This window comes from Pimephales promelas, chromosome 4, assembly GCF_988280905.1.
Source record: "Pimephales promelas chromosome 4, fPimPro1.hap1.1, whole genome shotgun sequence".
Taxonomy (NCBI): Eukaryota; Metazoa; Chordata; class Actinopteri; order Cypriniformes; family Leuciscidae; genus Pimephales; species Pimephales promelas.
The window spans coordinates 33,924,958-33,943,618 of NC_142772.1; the positions used below are offsets into that span (position 1 = coordinate 33,924,958).

Genomic DNA, 18,661 nt, shown 5'->3' on the forward strand with positions numbered 1-18,661 from the left:
CCCCCCTCATCCTTAAAGTCGCAGTTTTCATAGGTGACGTTGAGCAGATCAGATGCGATCAGCGCAGTTCAGTGAGAAGCATCATCGTCATTGACGTTCTTCTCACATTCAGCCGAACGGTCTTATGTAACTGTGCGCAGGTAGAAAATACTTATATTTTGGCAAGCACAGAGAAAGACGATCTTGAAAAAATCATCCGTTCAGAAACCAGTGAAAGCAAAGCTGGTTTAATCTGGTTTTGGTTAAATCTAAAATTGAATGAAAGAAAAAAAAAACAATGAAAATCATTTTATTTTATTTTTTTATGTTGCAGACATCATGTTGAATCTCACAGATACATGCCAATGGTAAGTCAATTTCGACAGTTTTGCAAAGCTGTGCATTTATTGTGGTCCTACACTGCCTCCTAGTGGTCATATTCAAAATATTTTAGTTCTCATGAGGTTATTGACACATCAAGAAATAACTTGAAAATAAATATATTCATTCATACTCTTAACCTACGTGATAGAAAAGTGATAGTTCAAAAAGAGTCATATTGTTCAGACAACCACAGATAACATTGCTTAATTTCACAAACACAAGGAGATTTCTGCTTGAGCAGACTGGGTGGACCTGCTAATGGAGGAATGTCAGCAGCATTACATATATTGCATAAGTCATAATAAGTAGGTTTAGTTTATTGGAAGAACAGGATCAAGTCAGACATTAAAACTTCAATCAAACAAGAAAAACAGTTTTGTAATTTGTTTCCAGTTGAACAATTTAAAGGAGGTCAATAAAGCATGATTTTAAATTCTATAACATCCAATAAAAACCACAAAGAACTATTTACATATCATGAATGAAGTACAAAAGACATAAAAACACAAAGTACATTATCATAAAAAAAAAATCTGTGAAGTAAACAAACAACAAATGATGACTACAATGTACAGCAAATGTTTATATCAAGGAGAGGGGGATTATTTCCTGATTGGGGAACATTCATAGTACCTTCTTTTCCCCAGCTTTCATCCCATAGCACAGAATAACATAGAATTAGCCTTAGATGCCTCAAGCCATAAATAACTAAACAAAATAATATTACTTGAGTATACTATGTTAATAAAGGATTGATAATAAACCCTTTAAAATTTGTTAATTTCCACTCACAAATTACTCATAGTTCAATAAATTACATTTCAATTCATTGCAGCAAAAGAGACACATGATTTAGATTGCTGAAACTAAATATGTAAATTTAAACTACTGCAAACACATTTATGATTAAAGCTTTTGGGCATCTCTATGGTCAACTAGTGTGGTAGGCAGGGCAGGGAGGCACATTTGATGTCACACTCTTCACACACAAACAGATCCTGATTTGTATGAACTTCAATAGAAAAAAAATTGATCTAGGCAATTCATCCAAAGCAGCACAGGCTACACCACAAAAGATGATTTCTGTCTGAATTCCCCCTGAAACAGACACAAAACAGTGAAAATAATTATTTTACCAGAACCACTATTGTGGTGGTAGAACAGGACACACAAATAGAAAAGGACATTCAAAATGAACTACTGCAAACAGAAGTCCAATGGGGAAATCAACTCAGCGGTTTAATATAATTTACACAACTAAGCATGCGTGTTGTACTTACATCTCCATCATCCCCCTCATCGGCTCTAGGCTGGGTATAAACAGCTTGTGTTTTCGGCTTGCTGCAAGAGATCATTTATATAATTTTATTACATTTTAGAACATATTTAATGCAAGATATAGTATTATATAATATAAAGATTTAAAGTTGTATGTGTCATGAAAATAAACTTACCTTTCAGCCATTTCTGTAAGGGGAGAGGGGGGGGGGGTTTGCAAATTAGTCAAATCATTTTGAAATATTTTTTTAATTTCTAATAATGGTAGCTATTACATCTAATTGTTTTATTTTATAATTATTCTCACCCACTCACACACAGTAAGAACTTACTTGGTAGATATCCCTTTTTATTGGCAAACCAGAGAGCAAAGATGAGCAACCCTACTGCTAGCAAAGCCACGATGACCCCAGCAACAATACCACCAACATTTAGATCACCTTTAATAGAGAAAATCAACAAATTAGTTAATCAAGACATCTGTTTGAGAAGCAAATATCATAAATATCAAAAATCATCAAAATGTTGCTTTTAGAATAAATGGCAGAGAGTGGAAGTTAACGCCCATTCACATTTAGATTGATAACTACATTAGCGTCCACACCAACACACTGATGTTCTGTTTATTAAAAGCGCACGTTGCAGTTATGTCGCCTGCCGCTTTAAATGCTCAAGCTATTTAAAGTCAAGTGGATTCTGATTGGTTGTTAAATAGTCCTGATGACACTGACTGATGAGGTAGGTTCCAGTAGAGTAGATGGATACATAAAAAAATAGAATTTCCTATTCATTGAATGTTATCATTTAAAACTCAAAGGCTGATTGTAACGCCAGCTGAAGCGAAAATATCCTGTGCATCTTCTTCAATCATACAACATCACCCCAACCCCTAACTGTGCTCCCCTCATCCTTCACTTCAGCACGTTTGAGCTTCTGAAAGAACCAATGAATAATATGTGAATACCAACAACCGATACCAGGCATCATGTGAACAGTGTTTGTGTCCAGACAAACAAAAACAAGTTGCCTTATCTTCTCTAAAAAGCATTCCACCCATTCAGCTGACATATACAGAAAATTCAATAAACAAAAAAACCTATCCAGTGATTAGCGCAGTGGATAAGACACATGCCTTTGGTGTGAAAGACTCGGGTTCGAATCTACTGTGAGACACCAATGTGTCCCTGAGCAAGACACTTAACCCCTAGTTGCTCCAGAGGCATGCAACCTCTGACAAATATAGCAATTGTAAGTCGCTTTGGATAAAAGCGTCAGCTAAATGAACAGATGTAAATGTAAACTGCGGAGATAATCACACAAGCGTGCCGTGGCTAGACATCCGATAAGCAAACGAATGATTCATTTTAACCATTAACTTTAATGAATGGTTAAAACAACTTACTTGTCCAACACTGAACTCAAGAGACCTCTGAATCGGTGTGTATAAAATAAAATGAGAAAAAAAAAAAAAAAAAAAATAATAAATCAGTAACACTTCATTAGATTAGTTAACATTTACTATTACTAAACTGCACCTCTACAGCATTGTTAATTTCAATATTTAGATAGTCTGTTTAGGCCCACTATGTGTTGTTACCATTAAATAAGCGCATTTAGTTTCATTTTTGTTAAAATATTGTAATATATATCTATATATATATATATATATAAAGCCCGAAGTCCGACCTGAGTCATTTGCTTATATTTTCGGCCCGAACCTGGCCTGAACCCGCGGGTCCCGTCAGGTTTGTTGGGCCGACCCGACGAGAACTCTGACTCTCCCATCATCTAGCTTTAAAATGGATTCACCACCCTGGGTCTTAGGACCATAAATGATAAAATTAGTGGTTCACTTTCGTTCGTAACACCCCTACACACGACATCCCCTTCCCTAAGTGCCTAAACACCGTTTGAAATTCACCCCAAGATGAACGAATTGCTCTCTGAGAAAACTTGTTTTTCCAAATCATTTAAAAGATTTGTTAAAAACGAACAAATGGTTCATGATCAACGATCAACCCATCTCTATTACTTACGGACATCCATCCGCACTGCATCACCACGCTGAGGGGCACCTTCTCCATTAGTGGCCTCACAGAAATATGAACCGATATCCAGCTTAGACACACTCGGGAACTCCTGATCACACAAACAAAATTTTACAGAAATAATTTAAAGCTGCAGTCAGTAGCTTTTTTGGGGTAAAAATGATCATATTTGAGTATAAATACATATTTGAAAAAATACATAACCAGCCAGTGTTCAAAACTATCTGCTTGCCTTAGTTCGATTCAAAACGGTAAGCTTGTAATAATGTTTTTAATTCCAGTGATACTGGTGGATTCGAGCATGTCTTTGCGTCAATACGTCACACACAACTCACGTAAATTTGATAATTCCATGAATGACTGCAATAGCAGATTTCAAACAGAGATGGCGACAAAGGAAAAATGCCGGACTGCAGTTTTAACTAACAAAAAACTAGAATTATCCTACAGTGCAAAATAACATTTAAATTATATCAGTATACAGTATAGTATAGTATATATATTATAGTACTGAATGTTTTGACCAAAGAGCTTGATGTGACATATATATATATATATATACTCTCTAAAGGTGCATTGCACAAGTCTCTCGAGTTTTTGTAGAACTATGCCTCCTCTGGCGACAAGCGAAACTGCAACCAGAGGTGTGCACGCTCAAGGACCACAGTATAGGCAAGCATGCAACAGTTATGAAGCTGTTCATAACCATCAAAATGATGCTCCATCAAAAGGAGCATCAGCCGCACAAATCTTTTGCTACAGTCAATGTCTTCAGAGGTAATACAGTTATAAATCTGCAAGTCATTTTAAATGTGTGAAAGGAAAGGCATTTGAGTAAATTACACACTTATGTGTGAGGGGAAAACTTTGGTTTTTGTTTCCATCTATCCCCATGTTGAACTGTTTTATGTGCTTACTGTATCCACTTATGATTGTATTATTATGGAAACATGTTCATGAACAATATAAGTTATTACTTTGTATAGGAGCCCTAGAGCAGACCGGAGATCTCTCCATTTGTTGAAAGCCTTCCTGATGGTGAGTCTCGTCTTATTCCGACGCCTGGCACTAGACAAAAAATTTAATTTCTTTGTCTTACGTGGAGTTTGGGTTGGGCTTTGGAATGAACTACAAGGCAGTCTCTTTGAATCCATCTTCTACTTTTGTCAAAAGTTGACTAAAGTTGTGTCACTCGAGTCGTCTTCGCTAACACAGAGAATGGCGACGAATACACAAACTTGCCAGACATAGCCAGGTGAGCGCAAACGCACATGACGTGACGCCCAGTCTCAAATTCCGCCCCGAATCCCTCTTATTTATTTTACTGTACAGGATTATGGGGCAATCGCAGTTATCAGAGAAGGGCTAATTCAGCCCATCAGGCAATTGTTTAAGCATGTATGGGTTATAAAAATGGGTATTTTTAACATGAAATGTTGCGCAATGCACCTTTAAACATGTTATTTTGAATTTTCAAATATTGTAGATCAACACTCACCAGGTTACCATTGAAAACGTTCATCTTGTAGGTGAGGTTTTTAAAAGAGGGGAACTTGCTGGGATCGTCAGGGAGGGGAGTGTTGTCTTTGTACCACTTGTAGGTGGGTGGGGGAGAGCCATCATTGTCGACGCAGGTAAGAAGGGCGTTACTGCCTGTTGTGACTGATGAAGGAATTCTTGATACGGGCTTGGAAGGAGGCACTGTAGTGGAGAGAATTACAGTGGGAATTGTAAGGCTAAATATATTTATATATATAAATACCAAAGCTAAACATGAAACTCGAAAAATTTGAATCGCATTGAGGCAGTAATTTATACAAAAGGGGCCCAAACCAAGTATTGAGTACATATGCATTATCATACTTTTCAGAGGGATGATACTTCTGTATTTAAAATCCTTTTTAATTGAGTTCAAGTATTATTCTAATTTTGAATATGCGGTTTCCTTAAGCTGTAAGCCATAATCATCAACATTATAACAAATAAAGGCCCTTTAAATCTGCAGGTTAAAGGTGCTGTAAGCATTTTCAGCAGTTTTGGTGATTTCTAATAGGCTTAGCCACTGAATTAGACCACCCACAAACTTTGTGATTAGCTAAAAGTAGGCTGGGCCACTCCCTGTTGCCGTTTATAGCTCAGGGTTATGATATCTCATGATATATACATTAGTGACATCTATCAGGTAGTAATTATGTAAACACAATATGATTTACCAAGGACAGTGAGTTTGACTGTCTTCTCTCCATATCCATCATTTCCAGACACCTCACAGTCATAGTCTCCAGTGTCTGCTCGCGTCACCTTGTTAAATCTCAGTCCTCCAGAATACACAGTGATACGGCTTGCATACTGAGCTGAAAGAAAAAAAGATGCACATATTTCCTCAAATTGACATTTTACACACAAGGAAATGCAATTGCAAAGTTGCAATGCTGACTCTGGATGACAGTAAACTTTTCATCCATACCAGTTGGCTTGTTGTCAAAGTAAATGAATGACTGAGAGCCCTTGAGATCCTTGAACTTCCATTCTACTCTGGGGTTTGCTCCAAAGTCAGCGGTGTAGGAACATTTCAAGTCAGCTCCTGAAAAAAAAAAAAGTTGAATACTTTAAATTATAACAGGCAGACCTGTCCTTAGAGATACTCTCCAATAATTGTTGTTACATTTGTAACACAAACACCACACAAATTACTATTCTTCAGTGCGGGCAGGCACCACATTAGAAGTTTTCCATTAGTAATATCTGACAGCTCATGACACAAAGAAACAATTATAAATGAAAGAAAAACAAACAGAAAGGGCAAAATGAAACTTACCCTCATTCTCCTTCACTTTTACTGAGGGATTAGCAACAGTAACTGTAAACTGGGCATGTAGACCTGCAGACAGTAAGAGGCAGATTCAAACCTTAATCAGTAATAATATTTTTTTTAAATCAAAATAAGCACATTATAAATTGCATTCTCAGTCATACCCAGTCCCAGAGTGGAACAATGTTCTTCTGACATCTTATTTTTTTTTTTCATCTTTACACTTATTTTGTCTATGTTTATTTTTTATTCAACAGAAACATCAGGTAACAAAAGAACAAACAAAATGGAACCCTGTTCATTTGGACAGGCTCAGAAAAAATAGCCTAAATATGCAATTCCTGAAACTATGCAAAGAGGTAAAGGTTAAGGAAAGACATTTGTGTTTAAACATTTACCCTTTAAAATGACTTTTTGTCAAACATAAAGGATGTTGGGTCACCAAGACCAAGAATAGAAAAAAAATTACAGGTTTTTTAGGAAGCTAACACATATTGATGCTACTAAGATCATTGTGACACTATACAGTACATTTGATTTTAACCCTCTAGCGCCATTGAATTTCTGGGTATAGCCTTGTTGGAGCAGGTAAAATTGACCATATTGGATTCAATTCAATTCCTTAATCACACTATGGAAAAAAACCCCATAAAATCAAGTACGAAATTAACTTTTACCATCAATACTTTTCACAAAATACAAAAATAAATATCTGAATTTATGATTTATAAAGATGTTTTAACCACTATTTTTAAGACCCTCATTTGCGATTACACATTTTAAAACAACTATATCTTAGTCTAAATCTAAAGAAATCTTGACAAACTAGGCCTGTAGCCTATATCATTTGAATGCTTTCAGACTCTAATTTTCATATTCAGTGACTGTTTTTCAAAAGAAATGACAGAGCAAGAATAAATATAGACATAGATTCTCGATTTGTGATACGGTGCCAAACACACACTCTTCTCACAAAGTTCGTTACGCATGTTATATGTGTATTTTAGAGATTGAATTCTGCCCAAACTTCTTCTGAATAGAAATAGGATGTCTACTTCATAAATATTTGGAAAATTATGTAAATATGTGTTTCAGATCACTCAAATCATATGGAAATATTATAGTGCTTATAGTCACCAGTGGAGCCTGTATATCATCTAATGGAAAAGTTTGTAACTGCACCCCCCAAAGAAATCTTACTTAAAAGTTCCCTTTTTTGAGATATCAACCTAAAACTTGGCACAGAACTTTTTTTAAGCATGCTTGGTAAAATATATATTTTATGTAAAATACAAAAAATGTATATTTTTTTTCAAATTAAACTTCTATAACTTTCTAAAAAATATGTTTTTACTTAACCTGTGAAGTAGGTCTGTGCTCCAAAGTATTAAATATTTGAACAATAGGCTATATACGCATAAGTTGCGCATTTGACGCAAGGATGCTCTTCAGTTTCCGGTTGGGGAGATTAAAGTGGAGGAAAACCAAGGAAAACGGGATTATGGCAGTCTTCAAAATTTACTGTCCTCCCGTCTTTGAAACGAAACTTACGTTTAGATGTCATTTCTATAGTTATGTGTATTTAATATAATTTTAAAAAGAAGCATAAACACAACAAGGGGTGTCTGTTTTGTCTGTTTTTGTGACTAATGTTTTTTTAGTATAACCATGGAGTATAAAATTCAATATAAATTCTCGGTATTGCATTGGACTCTACGATCGGCGGAAGTTATCGAGCATCCTTAGACCTTCACCAGACATACCGCTGTGCATAGAGTCGATTAAAGTTGGAAAAGTCATTTTCGTGTCTATGCTAAAAAAGTAGAACTGAAAGTGAACAGATTAAACAGTTTTGTTTTCACAAACTTTAAAAATAACAAGTTGTTAAACTCAGCAAGACACTAGCACTTCAGAACTAGAGATAAAGAGCTCTGACATACAAAAAAAAGAAATGTTATTTTGTATTTGTACAGTTTCTTTTGAATAGCAAATGGGTCAAATTGTAGCAGGAACATCAAAATTGTACGAAAAAAACATTTCAATACACATTGGCGTATTAGAAACTTTGCATGCATGTTCATGACCCTAAATGGGAAAAAAGTAATACAAAAATCAAGAAAAACAACAGGTTAAATAGTATATCTGGTAGCTTGATTAAAGGAAATAATATCTATAATATCAAAAAAAAATCCATATTGAAAAAAAAAGAAAAAGATCATTTTAGCTTCATAGGACTTCATAGGGTAGTGAAAACTAAAATAACAAAATATATCATATGTAATAAATGAAAGCCAGAAAATGATGGTATGGCAGTCACAACTGATATTCCACATTTCTTTTTGAAATTCACATTCATAAACATGTTTTTCTGACAATTCTTCAATACGTTTTCCAATTTGCCGTAATAATGGGGTTTTACCCTGTGAGCTTGAAGGTAACGTTACGTGTATAAACAAACATGATTAGAAACTCAAATAATCTAAATTAGTGAATTTCCCCGTCTAATGTTACTTAACAGGATGTTGTGGTTGTGTGCGCGCGCAGTGGATGCTACTATCAACAAATAACCGTGTCTACATCACTGACGAAGTAGCCTACTAATAACACTCAATAACAAATACATCGCACTTTTACTACTACCTGAATCTACTGCGACTACAGTTTTGTTAATTGTTTTTATCTGGGCACGCTTCCTGGATTGCCTTTCAGCTGTCACATATTCCTGGTTGTTGAGCTCGGGTTTCGGGTGGGGGATGGGCGAGGTGGAAATACAGGTTCTCCAGGTGATACTGTCGAACCACGAAATGCCTTCTTTCACCTTTAAACAGCAACACAACTAGATATAAGCTGCTGTTTCTATTCGAAACACTAAACGTAAATTACATGAAGTGTGTATCGTACTATGAAAGCGTAAGCCTAGTTTAGCTAGGTACGAGTTGCTTTATTCAAACGTATTTCGAACGGTCCTATAACGATTTGTATCCAAATTGATTAAATAAGGTCATATTTGAGTGACAGGTAAAGTAATGTTTTCTCTTCTTGCAGACCTGTAACTAAGTTACTAAACAAACTAGCCTAGACCTATGATTTAAAGGCTAAACTCCACTATACGCAAATAGTAATTAAGTTACATTTTAATATAATAGCCTACATAAGAAAACATTTAAAGAAAATAAGTCTTAGCAACTAATTAAAAATATTCAAAGTTTATAAGCCTACTGAATAATTCACAGCAGTCAATGACAAGACGTAATAACAAAAATGTAATTTAGGCTAACGTTACACATGATTCAAGCACTGAAAACATGGACGCCCAAGTTACCTGAGACTGAGATAGAGAGGCACACAAAGACAAAGGTCAACATATCCACTCTGAAACGATAGAAGTCTTCCAAAATATTCCACTTTTCTAAAAATAAAATAAAAAATACCTGCTTTTCTAATATGTTACAATAACTTTTAGAGAGTTGTGTATTTCCTAGGCCCTCGAACGCCAAGTCAAGATAAGCTGAACGGTGAAACTACTAACTAAACGCCCTTCCGAGTGATACCGTCACGGTACCTGTGCGCCCCGCTGTGATTGGTTAGATACGAAACACTGTGGCACTCCCACTCAATGACGTAATGAAAGTAAACGCAGGTTCAAGGAAGACAAAATGCTTCTCAGAATAAACACATCCTTATTGTGAATTCCATATAGGCTACATAACTTGTCAAATATAGCCTACATAACTTAGTACTCACATAATAATATATTGAGGAACAAACTTGTCAGGAGAGTGGAGAACCATAAGTTCAAATAACAACAAAGTCTGGGAACTTTGGATATTTTAAATTAAATAATACAAATCATGTAAAATAATTTAATATTCAAAACCTGACACATTATTAAAAAAAACAAATTGATATGTAGGTTAACATTTCAAAGGTCTCATTAAATTTAAACAAATGTGTGTGGTGAGCAATGTGGAGTAATGGCATATTGCAGTAGCCTAGGCCTATGCGAATGTGAAAGTATGTGCAAGATTGTTGATCTTGTTCCTGCATCAATGTTTAGCTGGAACTCACAAAGAACACACAAAATATATTAGGAGTGAAAAGTGAGAAGCAAAATAGTGTTTTGACCCCTTTGTTTCAAAAAAGGTTATCAATTTATTTGTATAAAATGAGTTAAGTTGTCAGTATGCTCTGGAAGATAGACGGGTACTGGAAAATGAAAGAAAAGTGGTTGCTAGTTTTAATATGATTGATGGTATTTTTCCTCACCTTTCCTTTAAACTTCCAGCATTAACTCTATAATTAAGATGTAAAATGCTTAACATTGTAATGTGGAGCATGACATGTTTTAGTATTTCCTGTAGGTGGGTTATCATGGTGCAGCAAATGTGTAGCAAATAGTACTAAAAATAGAATTGGGCCAATTCTATAGTCTCTTAAAAACAGAGACTACATGTTTGCTTTTAAATACGGTGAACTTTAATTTCAACAATTTTGTCAACATCTTATACAAATTAATATACCAATATTTTTTTTTGTTTAATTTTGTTAACAAATTTTGACAAAAAGTCCTACTCCTAATTATGTGGAGGCCCATACTAGAGATATTGTAGATTGTCTTTAAATGAAATGAAATAACTTTGGCAACATTGTGCACTCTTCAATCCACCACTGTTTAGTCACACGCTCATAAGAGACATTGTTCAAGGAGCAACGTTGCATGTGGTAAATCATGGAGTTGTTTGCCTCTCTTTGGACTCTTTCTCCTTTAAGATAACAGTCTCCTTTCTTGGACTTGTTATTCTATTTGTTGGTTTCAGCCCAATGTTGATTATTGAATGAACTACACTTCTATGTGTATGAATGTCATTCTTTATTCCCCAGTACCTTTGGTGTTCTACTCTATTCTTCGTTCTGATATCCAGTTTTATCTAACAATAACCTTTAATGGATTTTATATGTATATTTTAAACTGTCTTATGGCGAGGGAGCTCCATTAGTTGTGCATATTGACAGACACCTCTTCGCCATAATCTTACTTGAGTCACCTTTTCAAACCTCAGTCCTTCATTATAGCCATATTCATATTGAAAATGAAAGAAAAAGAGAATGCAATCACATCTGCCCTATCACATTTAAATATAAATACTCATGGAATATGAATCTCTGTTTCACAAAACATTTTGTTTACATATCAAAGACAATAATTTCAAAGCTGGGGAAAAAGTTACAAGGATAGACTGGAAGACAACAGATTTCATAACAACAGTATAGTTTCATCCATATCAGTTTATTTTTTAAAACAACAATGTTTTTCAATATCACTAGATTTTAAAATGCACTACAAGCCATCATTAGGAGACAGTAGGATTCAAGCAAACAAAGTATAACACTGTATGCCAAAAATAAAAATTCAAGGTAATGCAGGTTAGAAATATAAACAATATGACTGTAATTTGGACTTCTAAATTCTACAAATTTTACTCTGAATTCTCAAATCCTTTAAGGTAAAGATCTTTCCTTTAACAAAGACTTACACTCTCAGACCTGGACGAAGACCAAGTGCTTTGGAGATCAGAGGCAGCAGGTGAAAAATGGATCTGGACATTATGGTTGACAAATTATTGTAGAAAACATTGTCTGATTGACAGAAAAGTTAAACAATGGCTAGTTTGAATATGTTATATGCAAAATGTGGTTGAATATATTAAACAAAAAAATAACCGTAGATAATTCTAGTCTCTTAATTACCCATATTACAATGAAATTACATCAAATTAAAGGAAAAAATATCAAATCACTATTATGAAATAAATTCTTGGTCTTAGAGCAGTCATGTAAAATGGAATCTACACTTCATTTTTGCAGCTCTTGTTTTAACTTGGTTATTTCTAATTCCAGTTTTTGTATCTCTAGTTTTAGTTTAACCTCTTGCAACATGAATATGCCATACATTTTTTCCAGAATGTGGTTCATGGTGCTCTTGCTTGGCACAATGTCTGTCTCTGTGCTCAAGGTGACTCTCTCTGGCACTTGGCTGCTGTCTACATCAACTATATTACAAAAACAAAGTTAGCCAAAAATTAGCAATGCTAGGGAGACATTAAAAAGCTTAGTTTATTGACAAGGTTGTACACAGTCCAAACATTGATGGCGACTATCTAAAAAAAGCATAAAAAAATCAGAAACACAATATTCTACTTAGAATATTAAATAACAGCTCAAATGTTCTCTCTTATTTTTCTCTCTTATTTAAAGTCATGGAAATGCTATAATGTTTTTTTGTTGTTGTTGTTTTTTTGGAACCACTTCTGGAGCAAATGGAAATATAAAAAATATATTTGCCATCATCTCCCATTAGAGGTTTATCCAACTTTGACAAATTCTGCTTCTGAGAACGCCGAAAATGTAAAAAGAGTCCATTGATTAATTTAGGGGGCTTTTTAGTTAGTTTGCTCATGAAAATGCTATTTATGGTCTGTAGCACACACTTAGATTAATGTTTGGTTTATGAGATATGAGATAAATCTGACTCCCAAAGACACCAGAATTGAATGTTTTGGTGCTATTTTTGCAAACAAAAAAAGAGTCAGGGGTAGGGTTAGTGTAAGGGGATGGAATATACAATTTGTACACTATACAAATCATTATGTCTGGAAAGTCTGGATAAAACATGAAAACACAACGTATGTGTGCGCATGTTTTTGTGTGCGTATGTGAGAGAGAGTCTATTCCCTCAATGCTCTCGACTTTAAAACGTACCTACTCTTCTTTGAACCCTGTATGTAGTCAAATTTACTTAATGCATCTACAATTAAACACATTACAACTTGGTCATATGACCATGAACAATAAAATTACTTCCTTCAAGTGAATGTTGCATGTACCCTTTGCTAAAGGACTTGTGGAAGGGCCCTTTGTGAAGAGTTTCAGTGGTTCACTTTCGTTCGGAACACCCCTACACACGGCATCCCCTTCCCTACGTGCCTAAACACCGTTTGAAATTCGCCCCAAGCTGAACGAATTGCTCTCTGAGACAACTTGTTTTTCCAAATCATTTAAAAGATTCGTTAAAAATGAACAAATGGTTCATGATCAACAATCAACCCATCTCTATTACTTACGGACATCCATCCGCACTGCATCACCACGCTGAGGGGCACCTTCTCCATTAGTGGCCTCACAGAAATATGAACCGATATCCAGCTTAGAGACGCTCGGGAACTCCTGATCACACAAACAAAACAATTTTACAAGAATAATATACTTTACAAGGTATAAACCTTGAATTATAAAGTGAAAAATTACTTTAAAATTTTAGCAATACACAGTACCGAATGTTTTGAACAAAAACTTTGATGTGACTATAATATCCACCTTATTTTTCAAGTAAGCCATTTGTAAATTTAATGTGTCAGGCTTCCAGTTATTTTTAGCTGTACAAAGAAACAGATAAATATTGCAAAATTTTGCTTGATATTGCAAACTGGTGTTTCTTACTCTATTATTTTAATGTAGTGGCTTAGTTATAAACACGCTGTTTTTTAGTGCTTGGTTATTCACTTGGTTATTCTTCTTGTTATTTCCCTATAGCAGCTAATTAAAAGTCACATTTTTAATTAGTCACATTTAAAGAAAAAGGCTTACTTCTGCATTGAAAAAAGGTGGATAGATAAACACTCATTATATATGATATTTTGAATTTTCAAATATTGTAGATCAACACTCACCAGGTTACCATTGAAAACGTTCATCTTGTAGGTGAGGTTTTTAAAAGAGGGGAACTTGCTGGGATCGTCAGGGAGGGGAGTGTTGTCTTTGTACCACTTATAGGTGGGTGGGGGAGAGCCATCATTGTCGACGCAGGTAAGAAGGGCGTTACTGCCTGTTGTGACTGATGAAGGAATTCTTGATACGGGCTTGGAAGGAGGCACTGTAGTGGAGAGAATTACAGTGGGAATTGTAAGGCTAAATATATTTATATAAATACCAAAGCTAAACATGAAACTCGAAAAATGTGAATCTTCTGCTGATAGAATACATGCCATGCCGCATTGAGGCAGTAATTTATACAAAAGGGGTCCAAACCAAGTACTGAGTATATTATCATAATTTTCAGAGGGATGATATTTCTGTATTTAAAATCCTTTTTTATTGATTTCAAGTATTATTCTAATTTTGAAAAATGGGGTTTCCATAAGCTGTAAGCCATAATCATCAACATTATAACAAATAAAGGCTTGAAATATCATGTATGCATAACTTTTTCAAAATATCATCTTTTGTGTTCCACAGAAAAATAAATGCATAGTTGGAACTAAATACGTGTATTTCACAATTTTGAGTGAAGTATCCCTTTAAAACAGGTAGTAATGATTATATAAAAAAAAACCACAATATGATTTACCAAGGACAGTGAGTTTGACTGCCTTCTCTCCAAATCCACCATTTCCAGACACCTCACAGTCATAGTCTCCAGTGTCTGCTCGCGTCACCTTGTTAAATCTCAGTCCTCCAGAATACACAGTGATACGGCTTGCATACTGAGCTGAAAGAAAAAAGATGCACATATTTCCTAAAATTGACATTTTACAATGGTTACAATGATGACAGTAAACTTTTCATCCATACCAGTTGGCTTGTTGTCAAAGTAAACGTATGACTGAAAGCCGTTGACATCCAAGAACTTCCATTCTACTCTGGGGTTTGCTCCAAAGTCAGCGGTGTAGGAACATTTCAAGTCAGCTCCTGAAAAAAAAAGGTTGAATACTTTGAATAACCTGATGCATAACTGTACATGTTTTTCATCAATCCTTGAATGAGCATCAGCCAGCTCTCCAATAATTGTTACATTTGTAACAAAAACACATATGCAGGCAGGCACCACATCAGAAGTTCCCCATTAGTAAAATCTGACAGCTCATGACACACAAAAACAATTATAAATGAAAGACAAACAAACAGAAAGGGCAAAATGAAACTTACCCTCATTTTCCTTCACTTTTACTGAGGGATTAGCAACAGTAACTGTAAACTCAGCATGTATGGCTGCAGACAGAAAGAGATTAATACGTTAAGAGATTTATTCAATCTTTAATTATATCAGCAAGAGGAAATTCTTAAAATCAAATTAAACACATTATAAATTGCATTAACAAAGGTTCCCAATCAGTCAGTCACGTTCGACGTTATGTCAGAACTGAACTGATGAATAGGGATCTCACCTGAAAGCCTATACAAGTGTAAAGTAAACGAGCCAATGGACATAGGTGTACCAGATTTGCATCGCACATCCTGCCCTGCGAACCGGGTATATAGACCTTATGCACCAGAGAAACGTGGGCGCCGTCATCTTCAGAATATTGTCTTTGAACTTCCGTTTTTGCGGTCGCTCTGTATATTTCTATGGCATCGCTGTCGAGGAGTAATTAGCTGGTGAAGTGGATTTACTTATTTTAGAGTTAACAAAAGTTATCATGAGCATTGTAATGTTTATCATAAGCATTGTAAAGCAGATGTCTTAACAAATGTTGACCGGGAATTTTTTTACGAGCAGTTCATTCATACCTATGCAAGATCGCTGTGAAAATACAGACCAGAAGTCAAAAGACAATGAGCGCAGTGCTGAAAAGTGGCGGGCCTACATAAAGGTCTATAAGGAAGTGTGCTTGCATTCCCACACAAGCTTTCGCTTTGGAGTAGGGATGGGTATCTTTAAAATATAATGTATTTTAATATTTCGGCTAATAATAGTCGAAAATTAGTTTATTTAAATGACGTGTAAAGCCTTGAGCACACATGGACGATTATCTCGCGCGATTATCGCCTACATTTCGTGAGCTTAGAATTATAATGTTCTATCTCCAATTTGCTGGGAATTGACCATAGAAAATGGACTGCTGTTAAAAAGCTGTCGACTGGTGATTCCAAAATCACTACAGAGTAATATCCTAGAGAAATTGCACATTGCACACCGGGCATTGCAAAGTGTAGCCTAGAGAATGTGCCAAGCAATCAGTTTGGTGGCCTGGTCTATGTGCACATGCTTCAGTCGAAGTCAAAGTTGGAGAAATATGAGTAACTTCTCCTCAACGTGCATGCAGTGTAAATAAAGCAGTTGCATCAATGAAATGATAGTAAAGTTAGTCCACGGCCACACCCCCGTGCTAATGGTACCGCCCACGGCGCAAATTACAAGACGAAAATTAGAAAATCAGTTTGATTTCATTTATTCAAATGTTTGTTTCTGAACTCACAATTTAGCACAAGTGAAATTGAAAAAAAGGAGAAAAAGGCAACTATCCATTGATAATGTCATTGGGAAAAACAAGAAAAAATGAATGTCTGGTTTCCATTTTTGCATTTATGGTCCGAAAATTGAATCGTGAAGCACGAACCGAACCGGACCCAACCCTCTAATGTCAGAAAGTTTATTTTTAAACCAACCTTCTAAACATCATCTAAACATCTTCAATGTGTGCTTCTTTTATCGTTGGATATAGGCTATTTAACAATATGCATTTCTAACAGCGTCAAACTTGGCACTGCACTCGTGCCCGTAGCAAGACATCTGTCAAGTTTGAAATATGCGAACAGACAGACGTTCCGGTAATTTATAGACCTATGAATTCAAATTCATTCAAAACCGTTTTTCTGACAATTCTTTCAATCATTATTTTATAGGTACGTTTCCGTCTGCTCAAGATGTTGTGTGCGAGCGCAGTAGGCTATCAACTTTGTCCGCGTCACCGGCTGGGTATGGGTAGCCTACCAAAAACATCACACTTTTACTTTATTAATCTACTGCGATGGTTAACTGCTTTTATGAGTCTCTTTCCAAACACATTTCGAACGACTCGGTTCGAGTTGAATAGTCTTCAAATGGTTCTTCAAATAGCCTATGTGCGTGTTGGTTTAAGTGGTTCAATTGAAGATTTAAAGAACATTTCATTTGAGTGTCATGTTTGATTTTCTTGCAGACGTGTATAGGCATAATAAACTAGCTATTTAAACGCTAAACCTAAACTCGACTAATAGGCCTATACGCTTTTAATAAATAAATAAATAAATAATAGCAGCCAATAAAGATTTTAAAGTTTGTACTGAATAATCACAATCTTTAAAAACATGGACACGTAACTTAGCCTACCTGTGACTGAGAGGCACACAAAGAAGGTCAGCATATCAACTCCGAAAAAAAAGTCTTCCAAAATATTCCACTTTTCTAAAACAACAAAAACACCTGATTTAATATTGTTACTGGAACTTTTAAGGAGCTGTGTATTAGCCTAAGCCCAAAGCTAAGGCGGGTTTAAACTAATGCCCTGTCGAGTCATAAACAACTCGTCATTTGTCTGGTCATTGTCCGCTTTGCCCCTTGCTGCCATACGTCAACTCTGGTCAGTAGCCAGTAGCCACGCTTTTTAATGCACCTGAAATATTGTATTAATATAACGCTATGGCTATTATTGTAGACTATTGAGTGAAGTATAGGTAAAGTAAAGTATGAAGTAAAAGTATAGAAATTCTTTTAATATTATATATATATATATATATATATATATATATATATATATATATATATATATATATATATATATATATATATATATATACTTCCCAAGGTGAGAAGGATGTTAAGGATATTAAGGGTCCAGGTGATGCTCCACCGTGAGAAAATTTCAAATATTCCATATATTTTAAAGCATCAATCTGATGCATTTTGAGATGCATTTTTTTTTTTTTTGTCATTTTATGCGAAAGCATACAGCTTTATCTACAGGGCAAGCATAATAATAGTAACAGGGAATCGTCTTGGAGAGAGTTTCATCATGTTGACTGTCGTAACCGAACGCGACGCGCTGTTGATGCTGAATGGAGAATGAATGGCAGACAGCCGCAGCGGAGAGAGAACTTGAATTTAATGTCTTAAAAATTAATTTGATTGTTTTTGGCGATTGGTAAACCAGATTTATTACTTGTCCTAAACTACAACGAGTAAGATCATTCCCCTTAATGGAATCGATTCCAACCTTTGCATGTTAAACCTTTGGAATCGACTCTCAACGCCTCGGAATCGATTCTTTTTGGAATCGATCCCCAGCCCTATCATTCAGAGGCGATTTTCACCGTTGCTTTGAAACGTGTATTGCGAGAAGTGTAT

At 35.3% G+C, this 18,661-nt stretch overlaps 2 protein-coding genes across 2 annotated transcripts; both read right to left on the minus strand.

The window, feature by feature from the left end:
- Window positions 1-273: 273 nt before the first annotated feature.
- On the minus strand, window positions 274-10,047 carry f11r.1 (F11 receptor, tandem duplicate 1). Its single transcript, XM_039659549.2, has 10 exons — window positions 9,824-10,047; window positions 6,508-6,570; window positions 6,157-6,273; window positions 5,903-6,043; window positions 5,188-5,390; window positions 3,678-3,780; window positions 1,974-2,081; window positions 1,818-1,830; window positions 1,644-1,704; window positions 274-1,461 (listed from the first exon to the last, which is right to left on the minus strand). The coding sequence occupies exons 1-10, from the start codon at window positions 9,864-9,866 to the stop codon at window positions 1,426-1,428; spliced, it is 888 nt and encodes a 295-aa protein (XP_039515483.2). The 5' UTR covers window positions 9,867-10,047; the 3' UTR covers window positions 274-1,425.
- Window positions 10,048-11,769: 1,722 nt separating this feature from the next.
- LOC120470420 (junctional adhesion molecule A) lies at window positions 11,770-17,860 on the minus strand. Its single transcript, XM_039659985.2, has 7 exons — window positions 17,648-17,860; window positions 15,484-15,546; window positions 15,130-15,246; window positions 14,906-15,046; window positions 14,229-14,431; window positions 13,623-13,725; window positions 11,770-12,551 (listed from the first exon to the last, which is right to left on the minus strand). Exons 1-7 carry the CDS (start codon window positions 17,679-17,681, stop codon window positions 12,355-12,357), a joined length of 858 nt encoding a protein of 285 aa, XP_039515919.2. The 5' UTR covers window positions 17,682-17,860; the 3' UTR covers window positions 11,770-12,354.
- Window positions 17,861-18,661: the final 801 nt, after the last annotated feature.

What these genes read in the sequence shown, in the direction of transcription:
- f11r.1 (XM_039659549.2), bottom strand. Translation starts at nt 9,866, where the DNA reads ATGTTGACCTTTGTCTTTGTGTGCCTCTCTATCTCAGTCTCAG. An exon ending in CCTCTCTATCTCAGTCTCAG is followed by an intron (nt 6,571 to 9,823) that starts GTAACTTGGGCG and finishes TACTGTCTGCAG; the next exon opens with GTCTACATGCCCAGTTTACA. An exon ending in CTTTGACAACAAGCCAACTG is followed by an intron (nt 6,044 to 6,156) that starts GTATGGATGAAA and finishes TTTTTCTTTCAG; the next exon opens with CTCAGTATGCAAGCCGTATC.
- LOC120470420 (XM_039659985.2), bottom strand. Translation starts at nt 17,681, where the DNA reads ATGCTGACCTTCTTTGTGTGCCTCTCAGTCACAG. An exon ending in AAAAGTGAAGGAAAATGAGG is followed by an intron (nt 15,247 to 15,483) that starts GTAAGTTTCATT and finishes TTTTTTTTTCAG; the next exon opens with GAGCTGACTTGAAATGTTCC. An exon ending in ACGTTTTCAATGGTAACCTG is followed by an intron (nt 13,726 to 14,228) that starts GTGAGTGTTGAT and finishes TTGTGTGATCAG; the next exon opens with GAGTTCCCGAGCGTCTCTAA.